The sequence below is a fragment of the Myxocyprinus asiaticus genome, chromosome 16 (genome assembly GCF_019703515.2).
Source record: "Myxocyprinus asiaticus isolate MX2 ecotype Aquarium Trade chromosome 16, UBuf_Myxa_2, whole genome shotgun sequence".
NCBI lineage: Eukaryota > Metazoa > Chordata > Actinopteri > Cypriniformes > Catostomidae > Myxocyprinus > Myxocyprinus asiaticus.
The window spans coordinates 24,131,207-24,158,648 of NC_059359.1; the positions used below are offsets into that span (position 1 = coordinate 24,131,207).

A 27,442-nucleotide genomic window follows, 5' to 3' on the forward strand; every position below is an offset into this window, starting at 1 on the left:
AACCCCCAGACAATCACTTTCACTCTCAGTTTAAGTGAAAATTATCTTTGTATGGAAAATTTGAAGAATATAGTCCACATTGATGAGAAATTATTAGAAAACATCAGCTTTGGGGGGAATTTTTTCCATTTCGAATGAATCATTATTTTTGAATCACCATGAGAAGAAACTTTGCTTGTTGTAATTACTGAGTTGTCTACCTTCATTTTTGTACATTATAGTGTTTTGGGACATCTTAGGATGTAAGGTCATGGAGAAAATCAGGCAAAAATGCAAGGTGATTATCAGGGGACATATGTAGCAATGTGTTAAAACTGTCCCAGTCTCATAAGAAACATGGTTGCCAATGCTCCTTCTAAAGTTTTGTTAGCTTTTATTCAGTCAGAAAGCTTAGATAAGTAAGCAAAACAAATGAATTCATTAAGCAAAACTTAATGAATTAGACAGACAGACAGACAGACAGACAGACAGACAGACAGACAGATAGATAGATAGATAGATAGATAGATAGATAGATAGATAGATAGATAGATAGATAGATAGATAGATAGATAGAATTATGCAGTGTAAATGATTTTGTAAAGTAGATTATGTCCGAAAATATGACTGTAAAATAACATTTTGGTTGGTTTGCATGTGCGTTCATGTCACAGGGTACCTCGTTAGAAATGATATATGCAAGCATTAAAACTATTTTAAAACAATCACAGTATAAAATGGGTCTGTATATTTAACTTAAGTTAGGCATAATGCCTTGTTTAGCACATTACAACTGTCCCGGGGTAGTGTTACAACTGTAGGCTTCCTGGTATGGGGACAGTTGAAACAAAAGCACTCCTTGTCTTCAAACACTAATTGTAGAAATTAGGAACAAATTATGCAGTTTTTGGAATGTATTTTGTTAATTGACAGATAAAGGTATCTCGCGTGAAAAAATGGCATGTTTATTCTGCTCTGTATTTGTGCAATAGCTACAGCAAAAAGTGTTACAACTTTCTAGTTTAACTAATACGTGAAGGAATAACATAAGCTAATAGTTTAACCGGTTTGATTGTGAGCTAATTAGAGAAAACATAACAGATAAATGTTTAATTGAACCATTTATATCTTCGGTTTAATAATATGATATGGGACATAATTTGAAACTTTTTCTTTGTCATATTTACATAGTTGGGACAATATGAATTATATAGCGATTGCATGAGATTGTAAAAGTACTTTCAGCCAATAGAATCGCTTCGTGATCCAACAGGGCGTTGCTAGGAATGGGCGTGTCATGTAGTCGGTGTTCCTTGTAGACAGATGCACTTGCATTGTCAGCCTACAACGGGATATCGGGACATTGTCTACTTATTAATGATGACTGAAGCCCCCGTTAAAGACTATAAGCACACTGAGATCTAGCTAAATGTTATCCGTCAAGCCTATGTTAGGGGAATAAAGCAGCTTAAAGACATGTTTGAGAATTTCAGAGAGAGACTGCAAACGGTGCAGCAGGATTTCACATCAGGGTATGTATTTCTTGTCTGGCTGCTTTCGTGCTCTCTAGCGTCTTAATAAGGTGTTTAGGTGCCAAAATAAAATGGCCTTTAGAGCCTGAGCGCGTCAAGTACTACACAATGTTGACACAACTTTTGCTCTAGCTTCCTCACGTGTCTACGATTTAGCGAGTAGCCTAGATGTGGATGCTAGCTAATTAGCCGGCTAATCATAATTTTTAAAACAACGTGTGTAATTTGTTTTGGCTTTAGTTGTTTACAAATTAAAAACTGTTGCGCATAAGTGGAAAGAAAATGTATTTAATTTTGTGCATTTTTAAGAGGAAGAAAACATGCTGTCAAGTTAGCCGAATGCTAACAAGTCTATGCTGAAATTGTACTAATAACTTCTAGCTGACTGTCATGTGATGGGCGAGACAGGACATTTCTGCCCTTCTGTTACACTATTTTTACAAGTAGAACTTTCTCCTTTTTAACATTAAGGGAATCATAAAAGGTGATACTGGACGCAGTTATTTTACCATAACAGTAACTAAAAAAACAAAAACATATAAGAGTAACTAAATCCATCAGATTCAGAATGAATTTTATTGCCAAGTGTTCTCACGTACACAAGGATTTTTTTTTTTTTTTTTTTTTTTTTTTGTGATAGGAGAAACAAGTGCACACAGAACATTACAGTGAGATACAGAATATAAAACAAGGTAAGCATATAAAGAGACACAAAAAAGGACATATAACATAGAATGCGTATGTACATGTGCAAGTGGTTATATATGTGCAAGGTAGGGGTATGGACAATTATTGAATTAAATATGAGTGAATTTACATACGTACATTACATATTTATACATTATTGCACTATGGGAGTCCTGAAGGCAGTTTAATTCTTCATATGGTAAATAGCCTGAGGGTAAAAACTGTTCTTGTGCCTGGATGTCATGGCGCGCAGTGCTCTGTAGTGCCGGCCAGAGGGCAACAGTTCAAAAAGGGATTGGGCAGGGTGTGTGAGGTTCAGAGTGATTCTACCTGCACGTTTCCTCACTCTGGAGATGTACAGGTCTTAGAGGGTGGGCAGGGGTGCACCAGTAATCCTCTCAGCAGTCCTGACTGTCCGTTGTAGTTTTCTTCTATCTGATTTGGTGGCTGAACCAAACCAGACAGTTATTGATGTACACAGGACAGACTCAGTGATGGCTGAGTAGAACTGAGTCAGCAGCTCCAGTGGGAGGATGAATATCCTCAGCTGGCGAATCCATGGATGTGTATCAAAACCTACTGTGAGCTACCTAACTAGACAGCATTGTAGGCGGTAGTGCATCATTCAAAATTCTGTCAATGTAGACAACCTACTATTGCTCACATTCAATGAGGAGCTAATTACATAGAGCTGAACATCTAAAGAGGCACCACCAGGGGACTAAACTCAATACAAATATTGTACGCTTATGTTACAAAGCATATTGCTTGGATTGTTGTGCTTAACTTATATTCAACCATTTCAGAATCAAGACCTTGAGTGACAAATCCAAGGAGGCTAAAGTAAAGAAGAAACAGAGGTAGTGGATGAAAGAGAGTTATTACTTATTGATTTCAAAAGCAGTATACAGGTGCATATCAATAAATTAGAATGTCGTGGAAAAGTTCATTTATTTCAGTAATTCAACTCAAATTGTGAAACTCATGTATTAAATAAATTCAGTGCACACAGACTGAAGTAGTTTAAGTCTCAAAAAATTAGAATATGGTGACATGCCAATCAGCTAATCAACTCAAAACACCTGCAAAGATTTCCTGAGCCTTCAAAATGGTCTCTCAGTTTGGTTCACTAGGCTACACAGTCATGGGGAAGACTGCTGATCTGACAGTTGTCCAGAAGACAATCATTGACACCCTTCACAAGGAGGGTAAGCCACAAACATTCATTGCCAAAGAAGCTGGCTGTTCACAGAGTGCTGTATCCAAGCATGTTAACAGAAAGTTGAGTGGAAGGAAAAAGTGTTGAAGAAAAAGATGCACAACCAACCGAGAGAACCGCAGCCTTATGAGGATTGTCAAGCAAAATCGATTCAAGAATTTGGGTGAACTTCACAAAGAATGGACTGAGGCTGGGGTCAAGGCATCAAGAGCCACCACACACAGACGTGTCAAGGAATTTGGCTACAGTTGTCGTATTCCTCTTGTTAAGCCACTCCTGAACCACAGACAACGTCAGAGGCGTCTTACCTGGGCTAAGGAGAAGAAGAACTGGACTGTTGCCCAGTGGTCCAAAGTCCTCTTTTCAGATGAGAGCAAGTTTTGTATTTCATTTGGAAACCAAGGTCCTAGAGTCTGGAGGAAGGGTGGAGAAGCTCATAGCCCAAGTTGCTTGAAGTCCAGTGTTGTTTCCACAGTCTGTGATGATTTGGGGTGCAATGTCATCTGCTGGTGTTGGTCCATTGTGTTTTTTGAAAAGCAAAGTCACTGCACCCGTTTACCAAGAAATTTTGGAGCACTTCATGCTTCCTTCTGCTGACCAGCTTTTTAAAGATGCTGATTTCATTTTCCAGCAGGATTTGGCACCTGCCCACACTGCCAAAAGCACCAAAAGTTGGTTAAATGACCATGGTGTTGGTGTGCTTGACTGGCCAGCAAACTCACCAGACCTGAACCCCATAGAGAATCTATGGGGTATTGTCAAGAGGAAAATGAGAAACAAGAGACCAAAAAATGCAGATGAGCTGAAGGCCACTGTCAAAGAAACCTGGGCTTCCATACCACCTCAGCAGTGCCACAAACTGATCACCTCCATGCCACACCGAATTGAGGCAGTAATTAAAGCAAAAGGAGCCCCTACCAAGTATTGAGTACATATACAGTAAATGAACATACTTTCCAGAAGGCCAACAATTCACTAAAAATGTTTTTTTTATTGGTCTTATGATGTATTCTAATTTTTTGAGATAGTGAATTGGTGGGTTTTTGTTAAATGTGAGCCAAAATCATCACAATTAAAAGAACCAAAGACTTAAACTACTTCAGTCTGTGTGCATTGAATTTATTTAATACACGAGTTTCACAATTTGAGTTGAATTACTGAAATAAATGAACTTTTCCACAACATTCTAATTTATTGAGATGCACCTGTAATATATCAGCGTTTTGTTAATGTGATGTGTTTCTCCTAGAAGAGATGAGCACCTTCCCCAATATTCTGCTGGAGTGGAGCTACTCAGTCGGTATGTTACTTTCCTTTGATAAACAGCAATATCTAACTTGTCACATCTGTGCATCCATAAGCATACATCTAACAAATTGCCCAAAAAATGTCAATGAGTGAATGGCATCCATTTTTCTAGTTTAATTTGGAAATGTTGGTGAAAGTGTTCATAACTGGATTTTGAGACATACCATATGTGCTATTCTTCTCAAGGTATGAAGACACTTGGGTGGCTCTTCACAAACGATCCAAAGAGTGTGCCAAGGCTGGGGAAGTAAGTTCACACTAAAGATCTAACTCAACATAGTGGAGCGGTTGTGTTGCTGTAGTTGTGGTAACTAGGCTTTATGGTTGTCTCTCTGTCAGACTTTGGATGGGGAGGTAGTGATGCTGTGTGCACATTGGGAGAAGAGACGAGGAGCAGTGCTGGAGCTACAGGAACAACTGCAGCAGATCCCTGCTTTCCTCTCAGACCTGGAGACTGTCACCTCACGTATAGGCAAGATATTCACAAACAGCCATCACACATCAGTATCTTAAAGGGGCTCTGTAACCCCTCTGTTTTTGGATATTTTTGCTCCCTGAATAAATGAATTATGACTGACTGCAGATGACGCATTTCTACAGTGGCATTTGGTAACCGAAATTTTTTTGTTTTTGCGTGATGCTATTTCCATGCAACCAGGTGTCAGTATAATTTCAAAAAGATAACCATATTAACTAGCACACTTTTTTTCTCTCATAGTTACATTTAATATTTATTATTCTATAAATTAAAAGGTTTAATTACTTTAAAAAGTATTTATATTACAGTGAAATCCTTAAAGCTGCAACTACAGAACTTTGGGCTCTCTAGCGACTGTGGTTAAACATAAAATTTCAACGTGCGGAGGGACATTTTACGTGAGTTGTGTTTTGGCACTGATCTTTGCACGGATGAATGTCATGGTTTGAGGTTACCTGCTTTGACTGTGATAACTCTGAGGTATTCAACTGCAGAGCCAGAGTCATGACGTGCTATTTTCATGTAGATATTATGTTATTCAATTAAACACTCAATAATGGATTTTTGTTAATTGTAACCAAAGAAATCTTACATAGTGCAGCTTTAAGGGATTTGCTGAGGTATATAAAAAAACATAGCCCTTTTTAATGTTTGTACATCTCATGGCCTAGCCTACATTGAGCTTTACTGTAACAGTAGAGATGTAAGATCACCTTGACTGACTTTGCAGAGCATCTGTCTGAGCATAATGTTTCACGCTCTGTGTGTTACTGTGATACATGGAGCTTTTGAAAGTGTCTCCTGTAGAGCTCCATCTGCTGATGTCAGTTTCTGTTGTTCATGCCATCCTGTTGCACCTATAGGCTCTCTTATTAAAAAAACTGTTTTGTGTAGACTGCCTGTACAAAAGCCAATTAGCTTAGAGTCTAGTGGTTGGTCTAATCCTTCATAAGCTCTTTTGACATTGGGAATCATCTCTAGTCGTTCATAAATTCTTTTTTGTAATGTTATGTTAAGATTTTTTATTTATTTATTTATATTTATCTAGGGCAAAATACATTTTCTGGGAAATATACATATAGTTATACAGGTGTGCCTTATATAGTACATTTGTCATCTGATAATCAAGATATGTGCTTCGAACAATTTATATGACCTGCTAAACCTTACATTACAGCAACAGATTCTCAGGTTATGAATTAATTTTTCAGTGTAGGTTTGTTTAACTGAAGAGTAGTTACTGCAGTTTTGTCTAAGGAATTGCAAGCAATTTGAAGTCAAGCTTACAAGCTTAAAAAAAGATTAAGCAATCAATACCGTACAGAACTATTCATTTGTCTTCTCTTTGTTTTTATGGTTTTGTGTTCCTCTGAAGTCTTAATTAAATTTGTGATAATCAGTGACATAAGGTGTCTCTTTACAGCTTTAATAGATTTTTGTGTCTGAATGCATTTAGGCCTCTGAAATCACCAGCTTGACATGAAATTGTTATGTCTTACACCAAAGAAAGTTCTGCTGTTTCCTAATGTATGCAGTGCAGTTATGTAAGTTTAAACAGAGATCAATAAAGCACATCACATTCCCTGTGATAGTATAATATAGAGCTTGGAATTAATTTTCTATTTAAGGCATTTTTTTAGTTTTGCCACTTGGTGGTGTAATGTAGCTATGTCAAGTTCTGCCTCTCCATTTCAGAATCAGAATCAGCTTTATTGCCAAGTATGCTACACATACAAGGAATTTGTCTTGGTGACAGAAGCTTCCAGTGCACAAACAATACAACAACAAGACAGAGATAATAATAATAATAATTAAAAAAAAAAAGAATACAAATAAAAAGTGAATAGAAAATATAAGTATATATAGAAATACACAATAAGACAAAAAAATAAAATAAAAAATAAATAAATATATATATATATATATATATATATATACATACACACACACACACACACACACACACACACGTATGTACAAATACAAATCTGTAATATACAGTTGCAAGGGAATGTATGGCAGAAGAGGTAGGGTATGTTGGATAAATATAAATAGACTAAGCTGTGTATTGCACATAATTATTGCTCAATGGGGCAGTTTTAACTGTTCATGAGATGGATAGCCTGAGGGAAAAAACTGTTCCTGTGCCTGACGGTTCTGGTGCTCTGTAGCGCTATCCAGAAGGCAACAGTTCAAAAAGGTAGTGGGCAGGGTGAGTGGGGTCCAAAGTGGTTTTTCCAGCCCTTTTCCTCACTCTGGAAGTGTATCGTTCTTGAGGGGAGGGGGCAACTAATAATCCTCTCAGCAGTCTGAACTGTCCTTTGTAGTCTTCTGATGTCCGATTTCGCAGCTGAACCAAACCATACAGTTATTGAAGTGCAGAGGACAGAACTATATCATCAGCGCCTGTGGCATGAACTTCCTCAGCTGGTGAAGGAAGTACAACCTCTGCTGGGCCTTTTTCACAATGGAGTCAATGTGGGTCTCCCACTTCAGGTCCTGTGAGATGGTAGTGCCCAGGAACCTGAATGACTCCACTGCTGCCACAGTGCTGTTTAGAAAGGTGAGCGGGGTCAATGTTGGGGTTTTCCTCCTAGAGTCCACTATCATCTCCACTGTTTTGAGCGTGTTTAGCTCCAGGTTGTTTTGACTGCACCAGTGATCCAGCCGTTCAGCCTCCTTTCTGTATACAGACTCATAGTCTTCTTGGATGAGGCCGATGACAGTAGTGTCATCTGCAAACTTCAGGAGCTTGACAGAGGGGTCATTGGCGGTGCAATCATTCATATACAGGGAGAAGAGTAGTGGGGAGAACACACTTCACTGGGGGGCACCAGTGCTGATCGTACATGTGCTGGAAATGAATTTCTCCTGTCACATTAGCTGCTGCCTGTCTGTCAAAAAGCTGGTTATCCACTGACAGATAGACGTGGGAACAGAGAGTTGGTGTAATTTAGTCTGGAGTATAGCTGGGATGATGGTGTTGAAAACCGAACTGAAGTCCACAAAAAGGATCCTTGCATATATCCCTGGTCTGTCCAGATGTTGCAGGATATGATGCAATCCCATGTTGACTACATCATCCACAGACCTGTTTGCTCGATTTAGCAAATTGAAGGGGATCTAGAAAGGGTCCAGTGATGTCCTTCAGGTGGGCTAAAACCAGTCTCTCAAATGACTTCATGACCACAGACGTCAGAGTGACAGGTCTGTAGTCCTTAAGTCCTGTGATTTGGGGTTTCTTTGGGACAGGAATGATGTTGCAGCGTTTGAAGCAGCATTGAACTTCACACTGCTCCAGTGATCTATTGAAGATCTGTGTGAAGATGGGGGCCAGCTGGTCAGCACAGGATTTTAGACAAGTGGGTGAAACACCATCTGGGCCCTGTGCTTTCCTTGTCTCTTGTTTCCAGAAGACATGGCACACCTCCTCTTCACAGATCTTAAGTGCAGGTTGAGTAGCAGGAGGGGGGATGCAGGAGGTGTTGATGTTTGTGTGAAGTGAAGGTCAGAGCGGGTGTGAAACTGGGCTTTTCAAATCTATAGTAAAACACATTCAAGTTGTCAGTCAGTTGTTGGTTACCTACGGTGTTGGGGGATGGTGTCTTGAAGTTAGTAAAGTCTTTCAGGCCTGTCCACGCTGATGCAGGGTCATTAGCTGAAACTGTACTTGCAACGACACCAAACAATTTGCCTACATGTCAACTTTCATTCACTTTTTAGCCATTTGTGCCCATTTTTATAGTTTTATGTTATTGCATGTGAAGCTGAAATGTATGGAAATGGCAAAATTGTACCATGTTCTATATCAGCACAGTGGATCTCATTAGTCAGCAGTGAATGGATCTAATTTTCTGTGATGGATATCTTCATAGGATACTTCCTCAACCATAGTAAACACTTAATAAATCTCTAAAGTTTTTTATGTGTTCTATGTATCTAAACAGCTCATCTGGAGGCTGATTTTGAGGAAATGGAGAGTCGTCTGATGTATCTGGACGATTTGTGTGCTCAATGTGAACATCAACGCTTCAAACACTTTCAGATACTTCAGCTGGAAAGCTACAAGAAGAAAAAAAGGTAAGAAGAAAAACTCTTTATTCACTTTTGAACAAAATTCCAGTCAGTTTGATGTGCCTGTTAACCTTTTTTTGTAAAATATTATGATCTCAGTTATTTATGTTTCAAGTTAGAAGAAGCTAGAACAAATACAAGCACACTTTATTCTTTTCAAATTAATGCAGCATGAGTGTTTTTTTTCTGGCTGTCATCTGTTGCTTCTTCTTTTATCCCATTGGCTGACTTATTCTGCCCTACAAATCCATAATGCAGTAACTGCACTAACACTTAGACTGAGAAAATTTAGAAAGTTTGAGAAAAGAAAACTGAAAAAAGTTTTTTGATTGTCCAGCCAAATGTGGATTATAAAATAGTCTTGCTCCGTTTTCTCTCTGAATTAGAGCATAGTTGAGTCAAACCTGTCTGTCACAGGACAAATCCTAGTCTAAAGGCGCGGTCACATTTTTCTTCGCATGGTGAAATTCTGCTGGCGAATTGCAGTCATCTCAATGGGAAACCACACAATTGTTACTTTCACGCGATGGACTTCCAGTGGTGAAGAATTTCCGGTTGCGTATTTCACGTGCAGTTCAAGTTTGGTGAACTTTGACAGGTGAATTTGCCGCGTTGACCAGAAGGAAGTTGCTTGGTTTGGCAGTCACCACTGTTTGGGCGGTGCTTCATACACAGCTACAGTGAATATTCACAATGGACAAGGATGTAATTTTAACTTAACTCTCCCAGAGTATAAAGTGCAGCATTAAAAAGAGGCTGCTTGGCAATTAGTTATTTGCTGGTTTTAAATGCGGCCAACGTTTGCCCACGCCTTCTTTGCCCGCGGAATTTCACCTTGCAAATGTGACCGCGCCTTTAGCTTAGGGGTGGGCGATATACATGATAAACCGGTAGAAATTTGACAACCGGTATACATTTTGTATTGTTGTCTCTATCACAGTTACGCAAAATCGGCACCGTGTGGCAAGAAATGTGCACAGAATTTGGAGCGGCTGCTGGTTCCTCAAATCCCTTTAAACGAGATGATGAGGACATCCAATCTCAATGACATATATCCACTGAAGCAAATTCAATAACATTCATCTTGCATTCTAAATATGCTTCTCATCATTCGTAGCTTTGTCTCACATGATTGTCGCGTGCTTCCCATTTGTGCTCCAGAGACAGGAGAGAGCAGAGCGTGATTACTCGCACTACTCAATCTGGTTTCTCTCGATATCGTAGCACATACAACATAACTTACGTGACCCATTTGAATTCTACTGAGTTTTTTTTTTTTTTTTAACCTTAAAGTGCTATGGAGGAAGTCAAACAACTCAAATAAAATAAACTATATCGTGATATATTGTTATCATGATATACAGTTTCTCATATCATAATATATACGTTTTTGGTCATATCGTGGGCCCCTAGTTAGGTCGTAACTCTGTTTTGACATAATGTGTAGTTACTGCATTTTGCCTATGAAGGGCAATATAGCCCACACTACTATATCCCAGAATCCCTTTGTGTGAGGGCCCTGTAGAAAAGATACAATGAGATTTAGATGCTAATATTTACAAGGGCATCAATGCATGGGCATCAATCCATCAAAGACCAGAATCATGACATTCCTTGAGCATTTGCTCTTTCAGAGGGAAGGGTGCTGAAGGCATTCATTGATTAGAACACACACTGTTTACTGCATTTCATGGAATTTGATCAGCTAATTATCACAATAACTGTAGAACATGAAGGATCCATCGATCAAGGGTTTCCCCATAGCTAATCACTACATTGTATCCTGCAATAAAAATAGTGTCTTGCTGCTAGACAATTATGTATATATTGCTGCCCTTTTAAATTAATGATTTAACAAAATAAGTGAAAAGAATATAGCGTATCATATTGACATGGACATAATTTTTTGCATTCAGGCAATGTTAAGCAGATAATAGAACAGCATTATTTAATAAAGGTGAAATAAGCAATACAACACCTGCATTATAGATGGCTCAGCTAGGTGAACAGTTTGTTTTGCAGATTTGCATAGAAGTGGTGAATGCCCCCACACAGAAAACACTGGAATGTACTGTACTGTATGAAACGCCTAAGCAACAAAAAGGCTAATGCAAAGCTTGTATGTGTTAAATAGTCATCTGTGACTCTTTGGATGCTTCTGTTTGAGCCTGCAGCTAAATGAGAAAGCTCTAGCCTCTTAATCTCAGGAGTCTGTGCCTGTTTTAAATGGGTCTGATTTAATGTGACATCTGCTGAATTCTTGTGCTATTTAGTTGGCTGTAAAAATGTAAAGCTGACATAACTGTCCTTTATTTGTTTTTAGGAAAGAACTTGAGTCTTTGAAAGGTAAGAATAATCAACTTTTTTAAGTCTCAAAGTGCTCCATTGCTAACACAGTCTCCCTCTGCACTTACCTATCATATTTAATCCAACATAAAAGGGATAGTTCAGCAAAAAATATAAATTCAGTCATCATTTACTCATGGTGTTCCAAACCCATATGACTTCCTTTCCTCTACAAACACAAAAAGAGATGTTTATTTTCATTATATGGTAAAAAGATGCAATGAAAGTGAATGGTAACTGTGTTACATCCAATGACGTATTGTTGTAAATTCACTGCCCATTAAACAACACCCATACCGTGTCAACCCCTTGAAAAGAGAAATAATGAAAAGCGAGGTAGATTACCATTTAGTTCTTGTGTATATATTTTATTTTATCATTTCTTTATTTACCTCATGAACCTCATTTATTGCTCAACAATGAGAAGAACTGTGTTGTAATTACCCAGCCGACACTAATTTACCTCAGGGAAGCCAAAACTGCTTTAGTGAGTGGAATCTGTTGTCTTTATTTGGCCTCATGATGGCATTAATTCCACACTGACCTCTAAGGGATGCTGCCTGCTCCATCTGTTCATGTCTGCTGTCAGTGAAAATAACGTTCACTTTCATTATCATGGCTCCTTAATGTATCAGTTAGAGATGTTTGTGTTACACTGACAAGCAAGAGATCAGTAGTCGGTCATTGCATGACATGACGGAATGTATCCTGTCTCTCTGTGCTGTCTTTTAAAGCCATTGTACTAAACAGAAATTGCCTTTAGGCGACTGCGCATCATTGTTCACATTTACATGCCCTTTATCTTGAGAAAATTCAGGTCATCTGAGGCTTGCAGTTATTATACTGTACCTGCAGTAAATGTTCTAAGATTTGATTATAATTGATGAAAAATTAAATGTTTGTTTTTGCAGCTGTGAGAAATCAGGACTTAATGTTTTAATTGTGATATGAGAAGGGGTTTTTATTTGTTTTGCATCGTGTAGTCGTCATTGCAGAAGTGGTTTAGACTGTTTATAACACTTCTCTTTGCATCTGGGTGGTGTTGCTTGAGCTTGCTTTTGTGTAGGCAGTGTGTTTCAAGACTTCACACCTCACTCTTGATTTGTATTTATTTATTTATAATTATTTGAGAGATTTTTAGTTTTAAATACATTTATTAGTTTATTTTTTAAATACATTATTATTTTATATTTTAAAATTATTTGTATTTATTGCAAATATTAATTTGTTTTGATATTTATTTATTTATCTGTATGTGGGAAAGGGAGCTGTGATGGGTTTTTGATCTGTTAAAGTGCTGTGTATTAAAATGCAGCTTTATTGTCCATAAAAGACTTTTAGATTTATCCTTGACTGGAGTTTTGGAGCGACTGTGATGTTTGTTCACATTGCAGTATTGTTAGGATTAACTAATGACTAGTCACACTAATATTCATGTAATATGAAGAATGAGATAATCTGATAATCAGTGAAGGCACGTATTTCACATGAAACTTGGAATCCAGCAGATCCACTACTTGTCCCATTCTTTTAACAGACCCTCACCCCCTATATCAGGCATGTGAATGGTACATTCCCTGTTTGCATCTCTTCACTCCAACTGCATCTGTAGCTCTGTGTCCCTGAGCAGGCAATGTCTCAGCATTGCTGTCCTTAGATGAGTTGCTTGTAGAAAAAAAAAGGCAGCAGAATATACAATGTTAGTTTAAGCCGTTCTTCATACTTTAACTGCAGTCTCTGGCTTATCAGCTCTGCTTTTCTGCCCATCTTCATTCTTCAAGGAGAAACACAAAATGTCCACGTCGGGAACTCTGGACAGCAACGTGAGAGATTCCTGTGGGTTTTTCCAGGCACTCTGTTTTTGTTTCAGTCTTCTCTTTTGATAGTTTTAAGGTTCATGTGCTGTGGCAATGTTGTATCGAAGTGTCGAACAGAAGTCTGGTGGTATTTCAGGGAATGAATTGGTGGTTTGCAGTCATCTTTGGGCTTGGCACATTTTAGGAATAGAATTTCAGCACAGGTTGCCTACTGTGGCTCTTGTATCTAAGACTTAAGCTGTTATACTGTTGGAAATGATGCAAAAATTAGCTTGATTTACAGTCACCATAATGTATCCCTATGCTTGAAAGAATTATACTTTTTGGGTGCATCAGATAACCTAATGTCACTATAATGGTGTTCGCACAGGACACGTTCTTTTGTTTAAAAAAGCTAGATGGAGCACAACAGAATGGAACAAAATGCATGTGTCGCGAAGCGTTTTTAAAAGTTGAACTGTTGCTGCTCATAATGCGAAATGCTGAAAAACCAAAGGTGCAATGATCAAAGACGTCAGTCTAGCGCATATTTACATAGAAAAACATTTTAAAACAATGCATGTCTTTACCAAAGACCTTGCTGTCACAACATACTTCTATCTCTAATGTATAGTGAGTTGACAGTTATTAATTTTAAGCAAAACAAAAGCGTTTTAAAGGATCAGGGTGATTATTCAATTCATGCTATGTGTGGAGTGCATCACTGCAGCATGGAATGGTCATAAAGAGCCATAGTGGTATATGGTTAACTTTATGCCCTCATCTTCTTATTTGCTTGACCTATGTGCTAGAGGTATTTAATTCTGCCCTATAATCTGGAGTGTTTAAATTGATGGGATAGTTGTAGACCTGCAACCTCTTGGTGGCTCAGGCATTACAACATCTCATAAAGTAGCCTAGTTATCTCAGAGATTCAGCTTTAATTTAAGAGAAATTACATCATCAGTGGTATGAGAAAAATGAGGAATATAAGTTCATAATTATAATTTTGTACATGTCTGTGGACAGTGTGTTGTGTGCATGGCTACAGTTTCAAAAAGGGACTTCAAACAAAATGGGAACATTTTGAGGTGGTTGTGTTGATTGGTCCAGAAGTGACTGCTGAAACTGCAGACTTGCTGTGCAAGTTGTGGCAGTGATGTTCACAAATGTCATCGGAACCCTTAAAGAGTTCGCCCAAAAATTAAAATGCTGTCATCATTTACTGAATGGTGACCACAAATGATATTTTTATGGTGTTTTTTTTTTTTTTTGAGCGTGACAGTCCCTGGTCCCGATCTGTGTTCATTATATGGAAAAGAACGGCATGAACATTATTTAAAACATTCTACTTTATGTACCAAGGAAGACAGAATGTCATACAGGTAGCAATGATATGAAGGTGGGTTAATGATGCCTGAATATAAGTATTGTTTTGTTTCTAAAAATAATCAGTCGTTTGGGTTCAGAAGAACTTTTATTTGTCGACTGGAGTTGTGTGGATTATTTTGATGCACCCTAAATATGCATTTTGGACTGTCAAAAAGTGGAGTACATTCACTTGCATTGTTTAGAGGAGGCGGCCTGAAATGAAATCCTAAAAGTCTTAAATTCTGTTTTGATGAAGAAAGAAATTGAGGGTGAGTAAATTATAAGCACATTTTCATTTTTGGGTGAACTATTCCTTTAAGAAGTTCATGCATATAAAGACTTTTATCACCACATACAATGAGTTTTTAATTGATATTTGTGAAGGCCCCCTATTTTACTGAAAATGACAAAGGTTGGGCATCCTTAACCATGCACCTGAACCATCTACTATGTGTTGAAGTGCCATTCAGTCAGGGGAGATAATGTTTCTGCATTCCTTTCCATCTCTTTTTTTTTTTTTCTTCTTGCTGTTGAGATGGATACTGGTGCTCTGTTCTGTGCTGTGACGCTGTGTGGAGGCCATTCAGTTCATTAGAATGAGTCATTAACCTGTCTGGCCCACAGGCACAACATGCATTACCATCCACTGCCTGATACTCCACTGATTAGCTTTAAAACGCCCGTCTTCACAGCAGGCTCTTATCAGTACACTAATATTTCTATTTCTGCTCAGATGATCAAAACTGAATGTTTATGTAAATTAACATCAGTTTAATGTGAACTGATTTTGAAATTGCTTGGTGTAGGTTTCTGCACTCCATTATATGGTTGACAGGTGTATGGATTCTTTGCATTTTTTATGTTGTGATTTAGCGGCAGGGGTTAAATTGTGGTTTTGTAGGTGTGGAAACTCTAAGATCAGATGGTGATCCTGGTACCCTAAATATTATGACCCCCCCACCAATCCACAAAGAAGGATGCAGCATAATTACCTATGTTGAAACACTTTTTTTTTTTTTTGGTAGAACCACAAACATATATTTGCTAGAAAACAAATTAATAGAATACAATAAAAAAAATAAACAGGAAATTATATATTAATGTGTAATATTGTTGTCTTCACATGTATAAACATATAGCAATGAATTGTCTCCTTTACCAGTGTACTAGAGGGAAAGAGATTGGACCCTTTTCCACATTTCACAGTGGGGTAAACTTCTATTGCAGTGAATGGGATACCACAGCAAATATTATTTTTGCGTTCTCATTTGCTCCAACAGCAAAAGAAAACAATCTACTACTGTATATTCCAGGGGTTTTTAAACTGGGGTCTTCCCTGGATGCCACAAGGTGGTGCTAGGGGAACCGTGGAAAATGTAGATAAAAAAAAAAAAAAAAAAAAGTTTGTAATTGTAAAAAAGCAAAAAAACTGTATTTACCGAATTTGACATTATTGCCATTTTCAGTTTCATCAAATATTTCTTCAAGTTTATACATTCATCATAACTCAATTATTGGTTAGAAAAAAGATACGCTGTAAATATAGGACAAAGTAGCCTAAATATTTTCCACATAATTAGGGAGGCTTTAGAACTTACATTTAGCATATTATGATAGAACATTACAATTTCATAATGAATTATTATGATCAACATGCTTGACTTTTTCTGATTATATTTTTCTTGCTTATGTGATTATAAGCAGATCATTTATAGAGATGCTTGTAGCTGGTGGTTTTAATTTGGTCAATAATTGGCAGATAAATCGGTGCATCCCTACAGATAATTACATAGTATAGTACATAGACAAAATTACATAGTGACCTATCTATATTTTAAGACGGGGTCCTTCGCAAGGTGATTGTCATATTTGGTGGTCCTTGGCATCAAAAAATTTGAAAACCCCTGGTATATTCCAAAAAAAGTAAAAATAGAGAGAGATGGATTATGGTAGTAAGAAGAGGAAATGGTTCTATATATGTTGCCCCTTAATGTTCTTAATGTGTTTTCCTCCCTTCTGATGATCATGTGTGGAGAATGTGACAAGTGTGATCAGAGAGCCTGAGGCTCAGGTCGTGCTGTCATCTATCATTAGCTGTCACAGACACGCAAAAGAAGATGTGTCAAAAAGCAATGTCTGTCCATCCAGATTTAGTTCTTCTATGCTGTGTCTGTGACACATGCAGATGGAAGCTTCACATCGAACACATGGATTCTGGCTGAAATGCAGCTGATAGTAAATGCCATTTATTTCTTAGGCAGGAATAGTCTCACACTTCATGACAATTAGTTTAATTATTTTAAACAGGTACAATAGAATGAACCTGCTCTTTCATGTCATACACCACTTAAAATGAGCAAAGCTGATTGAGATCATCCATCAAACAAGGTTGTCATCTAAAATTAAAACTTAATGTCTATGGAAGGCTATGTGTTGGCAAGAATTCATGTTTTGTGTTATGCAAGAACATACTAGATATTTGCTTTTTGAAATAATGAACATTTTGCCTTTCCTAATAGTAGGCCAAGTTTAATGGGTAGTTGACAAGACATTTCAAGGAGTTTCCTGTGGTGTGACGACATACTTCTACATGTAAAACTATTTTAAACAATATTCTTCACGTTTTTGTATGATTCTTATGCATGCAGTTTATACAGCCTCATATCTGAGAGACTGGATGGCATATGTGCACTTTTAAAAATGAATTTGTCATACCGCAGGTCTATGTACAGTAGGTGAAATGCAAAAGGGTGATCAAAATTGTTTACAAAATAAAGGAAATGGTGATCAGTCAAGGCACCTAAAATATACATACTTTTCCTTACCAATACAAATATTGTTTCCCGTACCAATATTATAGTGTTAAGTAGAGGGTTGAAATGTTTTTATTTTATTCTGAATGTAGGCAATATTGTTTCAATATGTTTTTTTTTTTTTTTAAGGGAAGTGAGTGCACTGTAAAAAGAAGTGATTATACCATTACTAAACTAATGTCATGAAAATGCATGCATACATACTCAGTTCATGAGCTTGCATCAACTACATTTACACGTCCCCCTTTTCCCAGGCTAATTTTGTGCAGAAATGGGCAACAGTGTTTTCTAAGCAGTTTTGTAGTGCGTATGCCTGCATTCAGTACAGCACTTTTATTTAACATTGCTTAACTACATGTCTATTTAACAAGACTTTGTGACAGAACTGTGGTTAAAAGCGCATCCTAATAACAGAGTACGACTCTCACTGCTCACTCAGTTTTTTCAATGGACTTCTTGTATTCACACTATACACAGGAGGATGACCGTAGACAAAGTCTGCTGTATATTGCAAAAGAGGAAGTTTGATATTCTTTGTTTTATTTTGAAAGTGCATGCCTGCATATAATCATTGAAGGTGATTGGTTGCGTGACCATGTCTTATAAAAGACCTATTTTGAAAGGGGAGATTTAGAGGAAATAAACGCAAGTTTTTGGTTTGACTTATCAAACTGTCAGTGGAAGTTGTATTATTTAGAATGTCAAAACAGAACTTCTTTGACAGGGTGTTTGTGCCACACCTATTTAAACATACATCGCACACACAAATGCACTGACATTCTGAAAGCACAGACAGACTTCCTGCTGTTCTAGAGAAGAGGATACACTTCCTGTGAGAGAGAAAGAATTTCATTGCACAGCTTATAACACTCAGAATGAGCATCCACACAAACACTCTTGTTCAGCCTAGCCATAAGGAGCATTACATTTTCTTTCAAAATTACTAGAAGAACAAGCTACTGCACATCACATTCTGTGGTAAGAAAAGAAGTTTGTGAAGATCTTGATGTTTGAAAACTGAAGCAGTTTAAAATCTTTTCAAATCTTGAAGTTGCTGTATTTACATGTAAAATTAAATACAGCATGCAGATAGTCTTAGGAAATGCACATGTACGATCAGGCAAATATTAGGGTTATATCCTGTCTCTCTTGTGTCAGAGAGAGACATGCAGAATGCAGAACAATGATTGTGGGAATAGTTTGGTCAGACTAAGTCATTATATTGTACAATGCCAAAGCGATACCACTAATTGGTCTTCATTTAAGAAGCTTTGTTTGGGAATTTAGAGAGTTTGTGTGGTGTGATTTGACAAATTAACTCCAAAGATTTTGTTAATCCTTTCCAGTTTTTGTGTCTCTCTCTCTCTCTCTCTCTCTCTCTCTCTCTCATGTCTCTCTGTAGCAGAGCTCGGTGCAGAACATGCCCAGAAAGTGTTGGAGATGGAGCATGCACAGCAGGTCAAGCTAAAGGAGAGGCAGAAATACTTTGAGGAAGCATTTCAGCAAGACATGGAGCAGTACCTCTCTACAGGATACCTCCAGATCACTGATAGGAGAGGTCAGTTTCTTATTTTACACAGACCGCTTCTTCAAGTACATTTAATGAAACTGACTCTTTTTTTATTATTATTTATTTATTTTTATATTTACTCCATTTCTGTCATATCTTTTGTAGTGTCGTATGTAAAATTTAGTCAATGCCATTAATAGTCATAAAACAGATTTAGGGGTCAAAATGTGCTGTTCTCTTTTGTGTAAGTAACAACATTTTAGTGACGTTCTGAAAATAACAAAGAATAATTTGAATCCAAGCCTGTATGGAATGCTGTGTCCTTCCCTTAATTAATATTTAAAAGTGTTAATACTGTGTTAAATGGGAGGTTAAAGAGTTAATGCAGGGATGTTGATGGTAAACTTGTCCTCTTCTCTTTCCTTAATGCTGCACTTTGTGTGAGGTATGCTTTCATTTTGTATCTCCCTTTCTTTGGGGCTTCCACTCTGTTTTAACCTGCTCTGTTTATGTGTCAATCAATTATTTGTACTATATTATAGGGCTGGGTATTGATACAGATTTCCCAATTCATTTCGATTCCAATTCCCAAGTTCTATTCGATTCAGATCATGATTTGATTCGATATCGATTCATATGGGTACATTTCTGTTACACTGTCCATTTTGCTTACATATAGAATAAATTCTCTCAGCTAATGCTCTTAATTATAAAGGAACCTTCTCTGCAACCCTTCTAGGTACAAATCGAAAATATAAATTTTACAAATTATATTTTAGCATTAGCTTTTCATCAAATGGTCACATTTTAGCTTTTGAATTTTTTTTAAATTCAGTCTATTCCATCAATTATGACTTAAAATTGCATATATTATGTTGCATATATATTTTTTTGATACATGTTTATTGTTTACTTAATTTGTATTAATTTGTACTATTTACAAGTATTTACATTGATATGTGCTTAATCAGTACTGCGCCTTTAAGACTAGCGGCATCAGCCAGTAAGCACATATAACGAGAGAAGGCATGCGTAATTTCTTTAGCGCATGCATGTGTTATTAGATTTAAATGTTTCTTTTTTTGTTGTTTTTAATCAACTGACTGTTAAGAACAGAAAGGGTTTAAAGGATTAGTTCACCCAAAAATGAAAATCCTCTCATGATTTACTTACCTTTTAGCCATCCCAGATGTGTATGACTTCCCTCCTTCAGCAGAACTGAAGTGAAGTTTTTTATAAGCACATTTCAGCTTTTTTTATCCATACAATACAAGATAATGGGTTCCATGAGACTGCTGGCTGCTTGATGGTTCAGAAGGCATATTTTGGCAGCATAAAATTAATCCACACGACTCCAGTCGGTCAGTGTCTTCTGAAGCAAATCAATAGGTTTGTGTAGAAAAATAAATCGATAATTACAACTTTATTAACTTAAAAAAAATTGCTTTCTGCCAGCAGTCGATGCATCAGTGACATAAGCACAATGGCGCGTTCACGAGAGAAGTCGGAAGCAAGGGCTTTGTGTACAACAGGAACGAACATCAAGCGAGAGTTAGGTCATTTCAAACAGCGAATCCAGCGGTGGGCGGAAGCAACGATTTAAAGTTAAAAACGTTTCAATTATTGATTTGTTTCTTACATTAATTTATCGACTGGAGTCATGTGGATTACTTTTATGGTGCCTAAATATGCCTTTTGGATTGTCAAACAGCCAACAGTCTTCTGGCAACCTTTATTTTGAATTGTATGGATAAAAAGAGCTGAAATGTGCGTATAAAAATCTTCTTTTCAGTTCTGCTGAAGAAGGAAATTCATACGCATCTGGGATGGCTTAAAAGTGAGTCAATCATGAGAGAATTTTCATTTTTGGATGAACTATTCCTTTTAAGAGAAACATTATTCAGTGACATATATGGATCCATGGATCTCGTCTTTGGACACACAGAACGAGTTAAACAAACTTTTACTCTCAACACGCAAGATAATGGGTTCCATGAGACTGCTGGCTGCTTGATGGTTCAGAAGGCATATTTTCAGAAGGCATATTTTGGCATATTTTGGCTCTGTGCTAATAACTTCTCAACAATACTACTCAATCACTGGTGAGTGAACTCTGAACATTTTCCAGCCAGTGGCTAATCATAGACATTTTTAGTCGCATAGCGTGATATTTGGTTGTACATCCAAGTGATTTACTTGCATAATAGAGGGTTGCCACATAGAGTGAAAAATCGATATGGGGATTTAAGAATTGGTATCAGGATCATTACAACACAGATCGTGATGCATCGGAAAATCTATATTTTTACCCTGCCCTTCTATATTATGAAATCTGCATGTTTTATATCTAGAATACTCTATATTCCTGTACTAGACCTACTGTTCTGTAGGTTTTAAAAGTGAATCAAGGTGTAGTAGTACTAGTATAACCTCCTATCAGTCAAATTGGTGTTGGTCATAAGAAAAGAGTGTTGTGAAAGGAGTAATTGCAATTTTTTGTTTTTTTTGTGGGGCAGATCCAATAGGCAGTTTGTCCTCAATGGAGGTGAATGTTGATCTGCTGGAACAAATGGATCTTACAGATGTGTCTGACCATGAGGCACTTGATGTCTTCCTCAGCTCGATTGGTGAAGAGAACCGTGCTCCATCTCCTGACACAGGTTGGATTTTTATATAATATATATATTTATTTGAGATAACAGCGATTATTGTGCACTTCAAATCACCATCATGCGCCATCAGCAGAGCCTCACGCCAAACTCCCGCAAAAATAAAAAGGAACAAATATAAACTTAGATAGTGAATGCAAAGCGCTCCGGTTTCACTATAATTTAATCTTGTAATGGCAAATGTTCCTTTGCTTCATGAGAAATAAGGGCTTGTGGGTTCAATCAAAGAGCATTAAAATGACGTGTGAATGTGAAGAAATATTTTAATTTTGCATAATATAATATATACACAATTTATATTTTATCTTTAAGGAAAAAAATATAATATAAAATATGAGTTCCAAAAACAATAAATGTAAAATTTACCAAAACTAATGTTGACCAAAAAGGGAGACATATTTTAAGTATTTACAAATATTTAAGTATTTGATACATTATTGTACATGTTATAAGATTTTAAAGACTTAAAAGGAAATCATATAGCTTTTTTGCTTACAATACATGTACAAAAGTCTACCGATTTTGTCTAGACCTACACTACCGTTCAAAAGTATAGGGTCACTTACTCATTTTTCACTTCTCACTATTTTATTTATTTTTTTTTTCACATTTTAGAATAATAGTAAAGTCATCAAAACTATGGAATAACATAAATGGAACTATGGGAATTATGTTGTGACTAAACAAAATCCACAATAAATCAAAACTGTGTTATATTTTAGCATCTTCAAAGTAGTCACCCTTTACCTAGAATTTTCAGAAATGTACTCTTGACATTTTCTCAACCAACTTCTTGAGGTATCACCCTGGGATGCTTTTTAAACAGTATTGAAGGAGTTCCCATCTATGTTGGGCACTTATTGGCTGCTTTTCTTTATTATTTGGTCCAAGTCATCAATTAAAAAAAAAAAAAAAAAAATTTAATAAAATTTAATTTTGTAATTAAATATATTAATATGTTGGCACAATTATATTTTTGTCTACAAAACTAATTTCAAACATTTAAGCATACACCTTCAGATCAAAAGATTTTTAAATGTGTAGAAGCTGAGCAGAATAGAATCTTACTGTGTCTTTCATAGCATGTAACAATTCAGGGTCATTACTGCACTTGCTGGGCTAATTAATATTCTGAAATAGATGGCGTGACACATTTTAACCTTGTTCTGTCTGTTCAACAGGTGGCCCAGCTCTGGAAACTGGCACATCCCCATCAGAGAACAGTCTGAAAGTGCCCACTCAGACAGAGCTACGGCACACTGCCTCCTCAATCTCCTCCTGCACTGATACTATCAGCGGTGTGACTGAGGGTCCGGATGATGAAGAGGATGCCAGCGAGGAAAGCTGCAGTGGAGAATCCCCATTGGTTCAGTCAGATGAGGAGGAGGTACATGCTGACACAGCCCTCATGGGTCTCCCGGAAACAGAAGAGCCGCTCAAGAGCTCTGACGACAGCGACACACAGGCCCCCTAGTGGCCATGGAGGGGAAGTGTGCTCAGTTCAAGCTGGTTTTCCAAGATGAAACGTGTTTTTACATCAGATAGTGATAGAGAGTGTTGGTGTAACAAGTGAGGCTGAAGAGCAACGAGAAACTGAACATTTCTTCATGGCTTAGTGTGGCACTGTTTGTCCTCAGCCTAGAGAGCAGCTCTTCAGACTAAAAGCACTGTGATTTTTGTTTCATTCTTTCCCATAAAAATCTATACAATTTATGATACAGTTCTTCGTATGATATGCAAAACCTGCTGCTTTAGAATTATATCGAAAATAATAAACATTTTACAGTGTTCCTGCTAATATCACTGATATACTGTACGTTGCATGAATTTGTAATGCGAAGCTCATTTTTTCATATTATATAATTGAGCCTACTTAAAGAATGCACTGAAATAAAATATACCTTGAAATAAGATGAACCTCATGGACAGTATCAGCGAAGGACTAATATTTAACATCATACTCTAGTGATCTAGAAAGATTTAATCTTGGTATATAAATAGCTGTCAACATTTGGACCATCTGTGATTTCAGAATTTACAGGCTCCATATACAGCAAGCTGTTGCTCTCTTACCTCAGGGAAAAAAATACCCAGTTAGTACTATGATAACAGTAATAGAAAGGTTCTTTTAACGTCTGACTGCATGATTTTTGATGACCAAGCGTGTTGTTTAAATGGACAAAAATCAAAGCGTATTCAAATAATTTGACAAAGAAAACCATGTTTACCTTATTTGAAAATTTTGCTTTTGATGCCAAGCCGTTAAGAACGCCGGTAAATGTATTTACATGCAAAGAAAAATTGTGGTAATGGGCAAAATTCTACAAGTGTTAATCAGTTTTTGCCTTAAAGGGTTAATTCACCCAAAAAAAGATACTTCTCTCATTATTTACTCACCCTCATGCCTTCTCAGATGTGTATGACTTTCAGTCTTCTGCTGAACACAAAAAAAGATTTTTAGAAGAATATCTCAGCTCTTTAGGTCCATACAATGCAAGTGAAAGGTAATCAGGCCTTTGAAGCACCAAAAAGCAGATAATGTCAGCATAAACACAATCCATATGACTCCAGTGGTTTAATCAATGTCTTCAGAAGTGATCCAGTTGGTTTTGGGTGAGGACAGACCAAAATATAACTCCTTTTTCACTCTACAGCATGACAGCAGTCTCCTTGGCAATCACGATTTCAAGCTCGATTACACTTCCTATAGTGGCATTTAGCGCTCTGCACATGTGTCAAGCACTAGGAAGTGTAATCGAGCTTGAAATCATGATCGTGCCTAGAGACTGCAATGGCAAGGTGTACCGTGAAAAAGGAATTCTATTTTGGTCTGTTCTCACACAAAACCAACTGATGGATTAAACCTCTGGAGTCGTATGGATTTGGATTATTTTATGCTGCCTTTATGTGCTTTTTGGAGTTCTGTTCACCATTCACTTGCATTGTATGAACCTACAGAGCTGAAATATTCTTCTAAAAATTTCTGTTTGTGTTCTGCATAAGAAAGAAAGTCATACACATCTGGAAGGCATGAGGGTGAGTAAATAATGAGAGAATTCTCAATTTTGAGTGAAATATCACTTTAACCGTTATGACCTTACCCCAATAAAGGAAAACCATTTAAGATGTTTAGCTAAGTGTCCACACACATCATCTTGTTAAACATAATTGCTGCAAGAAAAACATCAGGCCAATAAATTTTTGGTAGGATTGACAAGTGATATATTTATTCAAACAAAAAATATAAAAACCTGATAAGTAAAAAAAAAAAAAATTAACAAAAAACTACAAGTAACCTTAAGAGATCTCCACTGGATTGGAGGACTGCGTAACAGTTCATATAAATAAACAGTACAAGGAGCTGGAGGTTTACTTTAATAAAATAAGGGTGAAAGGGATAATAATAATAATAATTTAAGGCCATAAAAAGTATACAACCACATTTTTGGAAACACTTTTCATTTTTTAAACCTTAAATACAAGTCAGTCATTTGGAAAGGGGCAACTACCATTTTTGATTACAGGACTTTGATACAGTCAGTGCAATGGGTAGCTAGGCCTACTACAATAGTTTACTTTTGGGTAAAAGACTTTTGAATAAAAAATTAAAGCTAAAAAACTAGGGATCACCACTATGACATACGTCTTCAGTGATTTTAAGCAGCACTTATTTTTCGTATGTTTTTGTAGCAACCCTGTTAACATCTAATTTATATTAATGAAGAAACCAATGCAGATGTAAGGCTTTTTCTTCATCTTGGCTTTCTCATCCAAATTCCTATAGACTGGAACTCAAAGGCTCAATTCTTTAGATTTACTGGCATAGAAACATAATTGGGGCTAATGGACATATTAGTATTTTGCTATAATACTCTATGTAAACAAAAGAATATTTAAAGATTTGATTCTTAATAGCGAAAAGGTGGGAGAAATTTTAGGACACATGGTTAAACAGTTACAAACGTAAAACCAGTGGGGCAAACGTTTATGGGATAAAAGGGAAAGTGCATCTTTAAAATGGAAATAATAACTTTAAATATTGCCCTAAGCATCAAACGTCCAATAACTCTTTGAACTCCACAAAGGTTTTAGTAAAAGGCCTCAAAATGTGCTTTTAAAAATTGGGGACTTCCATGTATACTCATCCTCAAGGCCTTTAGATTATCAAGGAAATCTGTGAATCTGAATTCAAGGGTCTTCATATGTCATTTAAAACTGATCTGATTAATATTTGTAGCTGGACAAGTGGAATGCCAGTAACTGCATGTACTATACACATACTGTTTGACTTGAGAGGGCTATAATCGTTCTGTCTTGTTCCTGACATCATAATAAACGAACAGTTCACTCAAAAGTCAAAGTTCTGTCATTATTTACTCACCCTCATGTTGTTCCTAACCCGTATGACTATCTTTCCTGAAACACAAAAGGAAATGTTAGGCAGAATGTTAGCCTCAGTCACCTTTCACTTTCATTACATCTTTTTGTCAATACAATAAAAGTGAATAGTGAGGCTAACATTCTACCTAACATCTCCTTTTGTGTTTAAACGGAGGAAAGAAAGTCTTGCGGGAATGGAAAAACACGAGGATGAGTAAATGATGACAAAATGTTCATTTTTGGGTGAACTATTCCTTTAAGATTTAATAAAAATGAGCCCAAGAGACAAACAGGAAGTGTGATGGAGAAGTGTCACTACAGCACCAGTTAAACACAAATGATAGGAATAGTATAGGATATATTTATATCTATGTATACGCATATCTATACTCAATTTAATGCTAAAACAACCCGAAAATACTCATCTAAAACCAATCTCAGGACTAGTGCAAAAGATTCCGTGCTTGTCGGACAAGGCCCAACATTCTCACTTATGTCAGGTGCCCCAAACAGTTGTTTTTTGTGAAACGTGATGTAACATTTGACTTCCATACATTCAATATATTGTACTAACCAGCCAGTATCTACGCAAATCTGTAATACAAAAGTGCAATATAACAGCTTGTTGTATTGAGACTATACACTAGGTACAAAGATTATTTAAGAGTGTTTGTACACAAGTATTAGGAACACCTGATATAAAGGAGACACTATGGCCTTATATATGTGATGCTGGGTGAGGAGGAATGTTGCTGACGGTCTGGTTAGGTGCGGCTGCTGCTCTTTGAGGTGGAGCAGGAGAGGGGGACCTGGGCGGGGCTCTTGTTTCTGGGACTTCGTTTTGCTGGTGGTGTCTTGCTAGGGTTGGCAACTTTCTGCTTCTCTCTACCCTTCTCCAATGCTTTGCCAGACACACGATTTACCAGACTGTTGATTTGCTCCTGTGCAAAATATGGTTGAATAACTTGTAATTACACATTCAAGTTTTACCCCTAAGCTAAAGGCAAAGAGATGTCTGGAATAGTTAACTCTGTTCAAAATATTATAATGTCTACCATGCTACTAATTTCTGTAGTATGTATACTGTGTGCAGTATGCACATTTTTAGACATATTTACAAAACATTAGATCAAAAACACGAAATGCAAAAAAATGCAATTTTTATTTTTGATATTATAACAGACTACTTGCACTGAGCTTCATGATGTCTTTCCCCTTCAAAATAATGCGGCTCACTAAATTCTGTTTGTGTGTTTACAATGTGCCGTATTTTCCTAGTT

The 27,442-nt window shown here is 36.9% G+C and overlaps 2 protein-coding genes across 5 annotated transcripts in view; one reads left to right on the forward strand and one right to left on the reverse strand.

Annotated features, from left to right (window-relative positions):
- The first annotated feature begins 1,273 nt into the window (after nt 1–1,273).
- dtnbp1a (dystrobrevin binding protein 1a) lies at nt 1,274–23,704 on the forward strand. Of its 4 annotated transcripts, none has more exons than XM_051721008.1 (10): nt 1,274–1,511; nt 3,005–3,058; nt 4,667–4,717; nt 4,912–4,972; nt 5,065–5,197; nt 9,151–9,283; nt 11,601–11,623; nt 19,006–19,161; nt 21,630–21,773; nt 22,964–23,704. In XM_051721008.1, exons 1-10 carry the CDS (start codon nt 1,456–1,458, stop codon nt 23,254–23,256), a joined length of 1,104 nt encoding a protein of 367 aa, XP_051576968.1. In that variant the 5' UTR covers nt 1,274–1,455; the 3' UTR covers nt 23,257–23,704. The 4 variants fall into 4 exon arrangements, with proteins under 4 accessions (XP_051576968.1, XP_051576971.1, XP_051576970.1 ...); XM_051721011.1 differs by having other exon boundaries at nt 21,639–21,773; XM_051721010.1 differs by having other exon boundaries at nt 19,009–19,161.
- Nucleotides 23,453–27,442, reverse strand: part of LOC127454049 (protein Jumonji-like) — a 60,656-nt gene continuing 56,666 nt past the window's right edge. Inside the window, exon 18 of the mRNA XM_051720984.1 lies at nt 23,453–27,103. Coding sequence (XP_051576944.1) covers nt 26,927–27,103 — 177 coding nt within the window. The 3' untranslated portion in view covers nt 23,453–26,926. The remainder of the gene's footprint in view (nt 27,104–27,442) is intronic.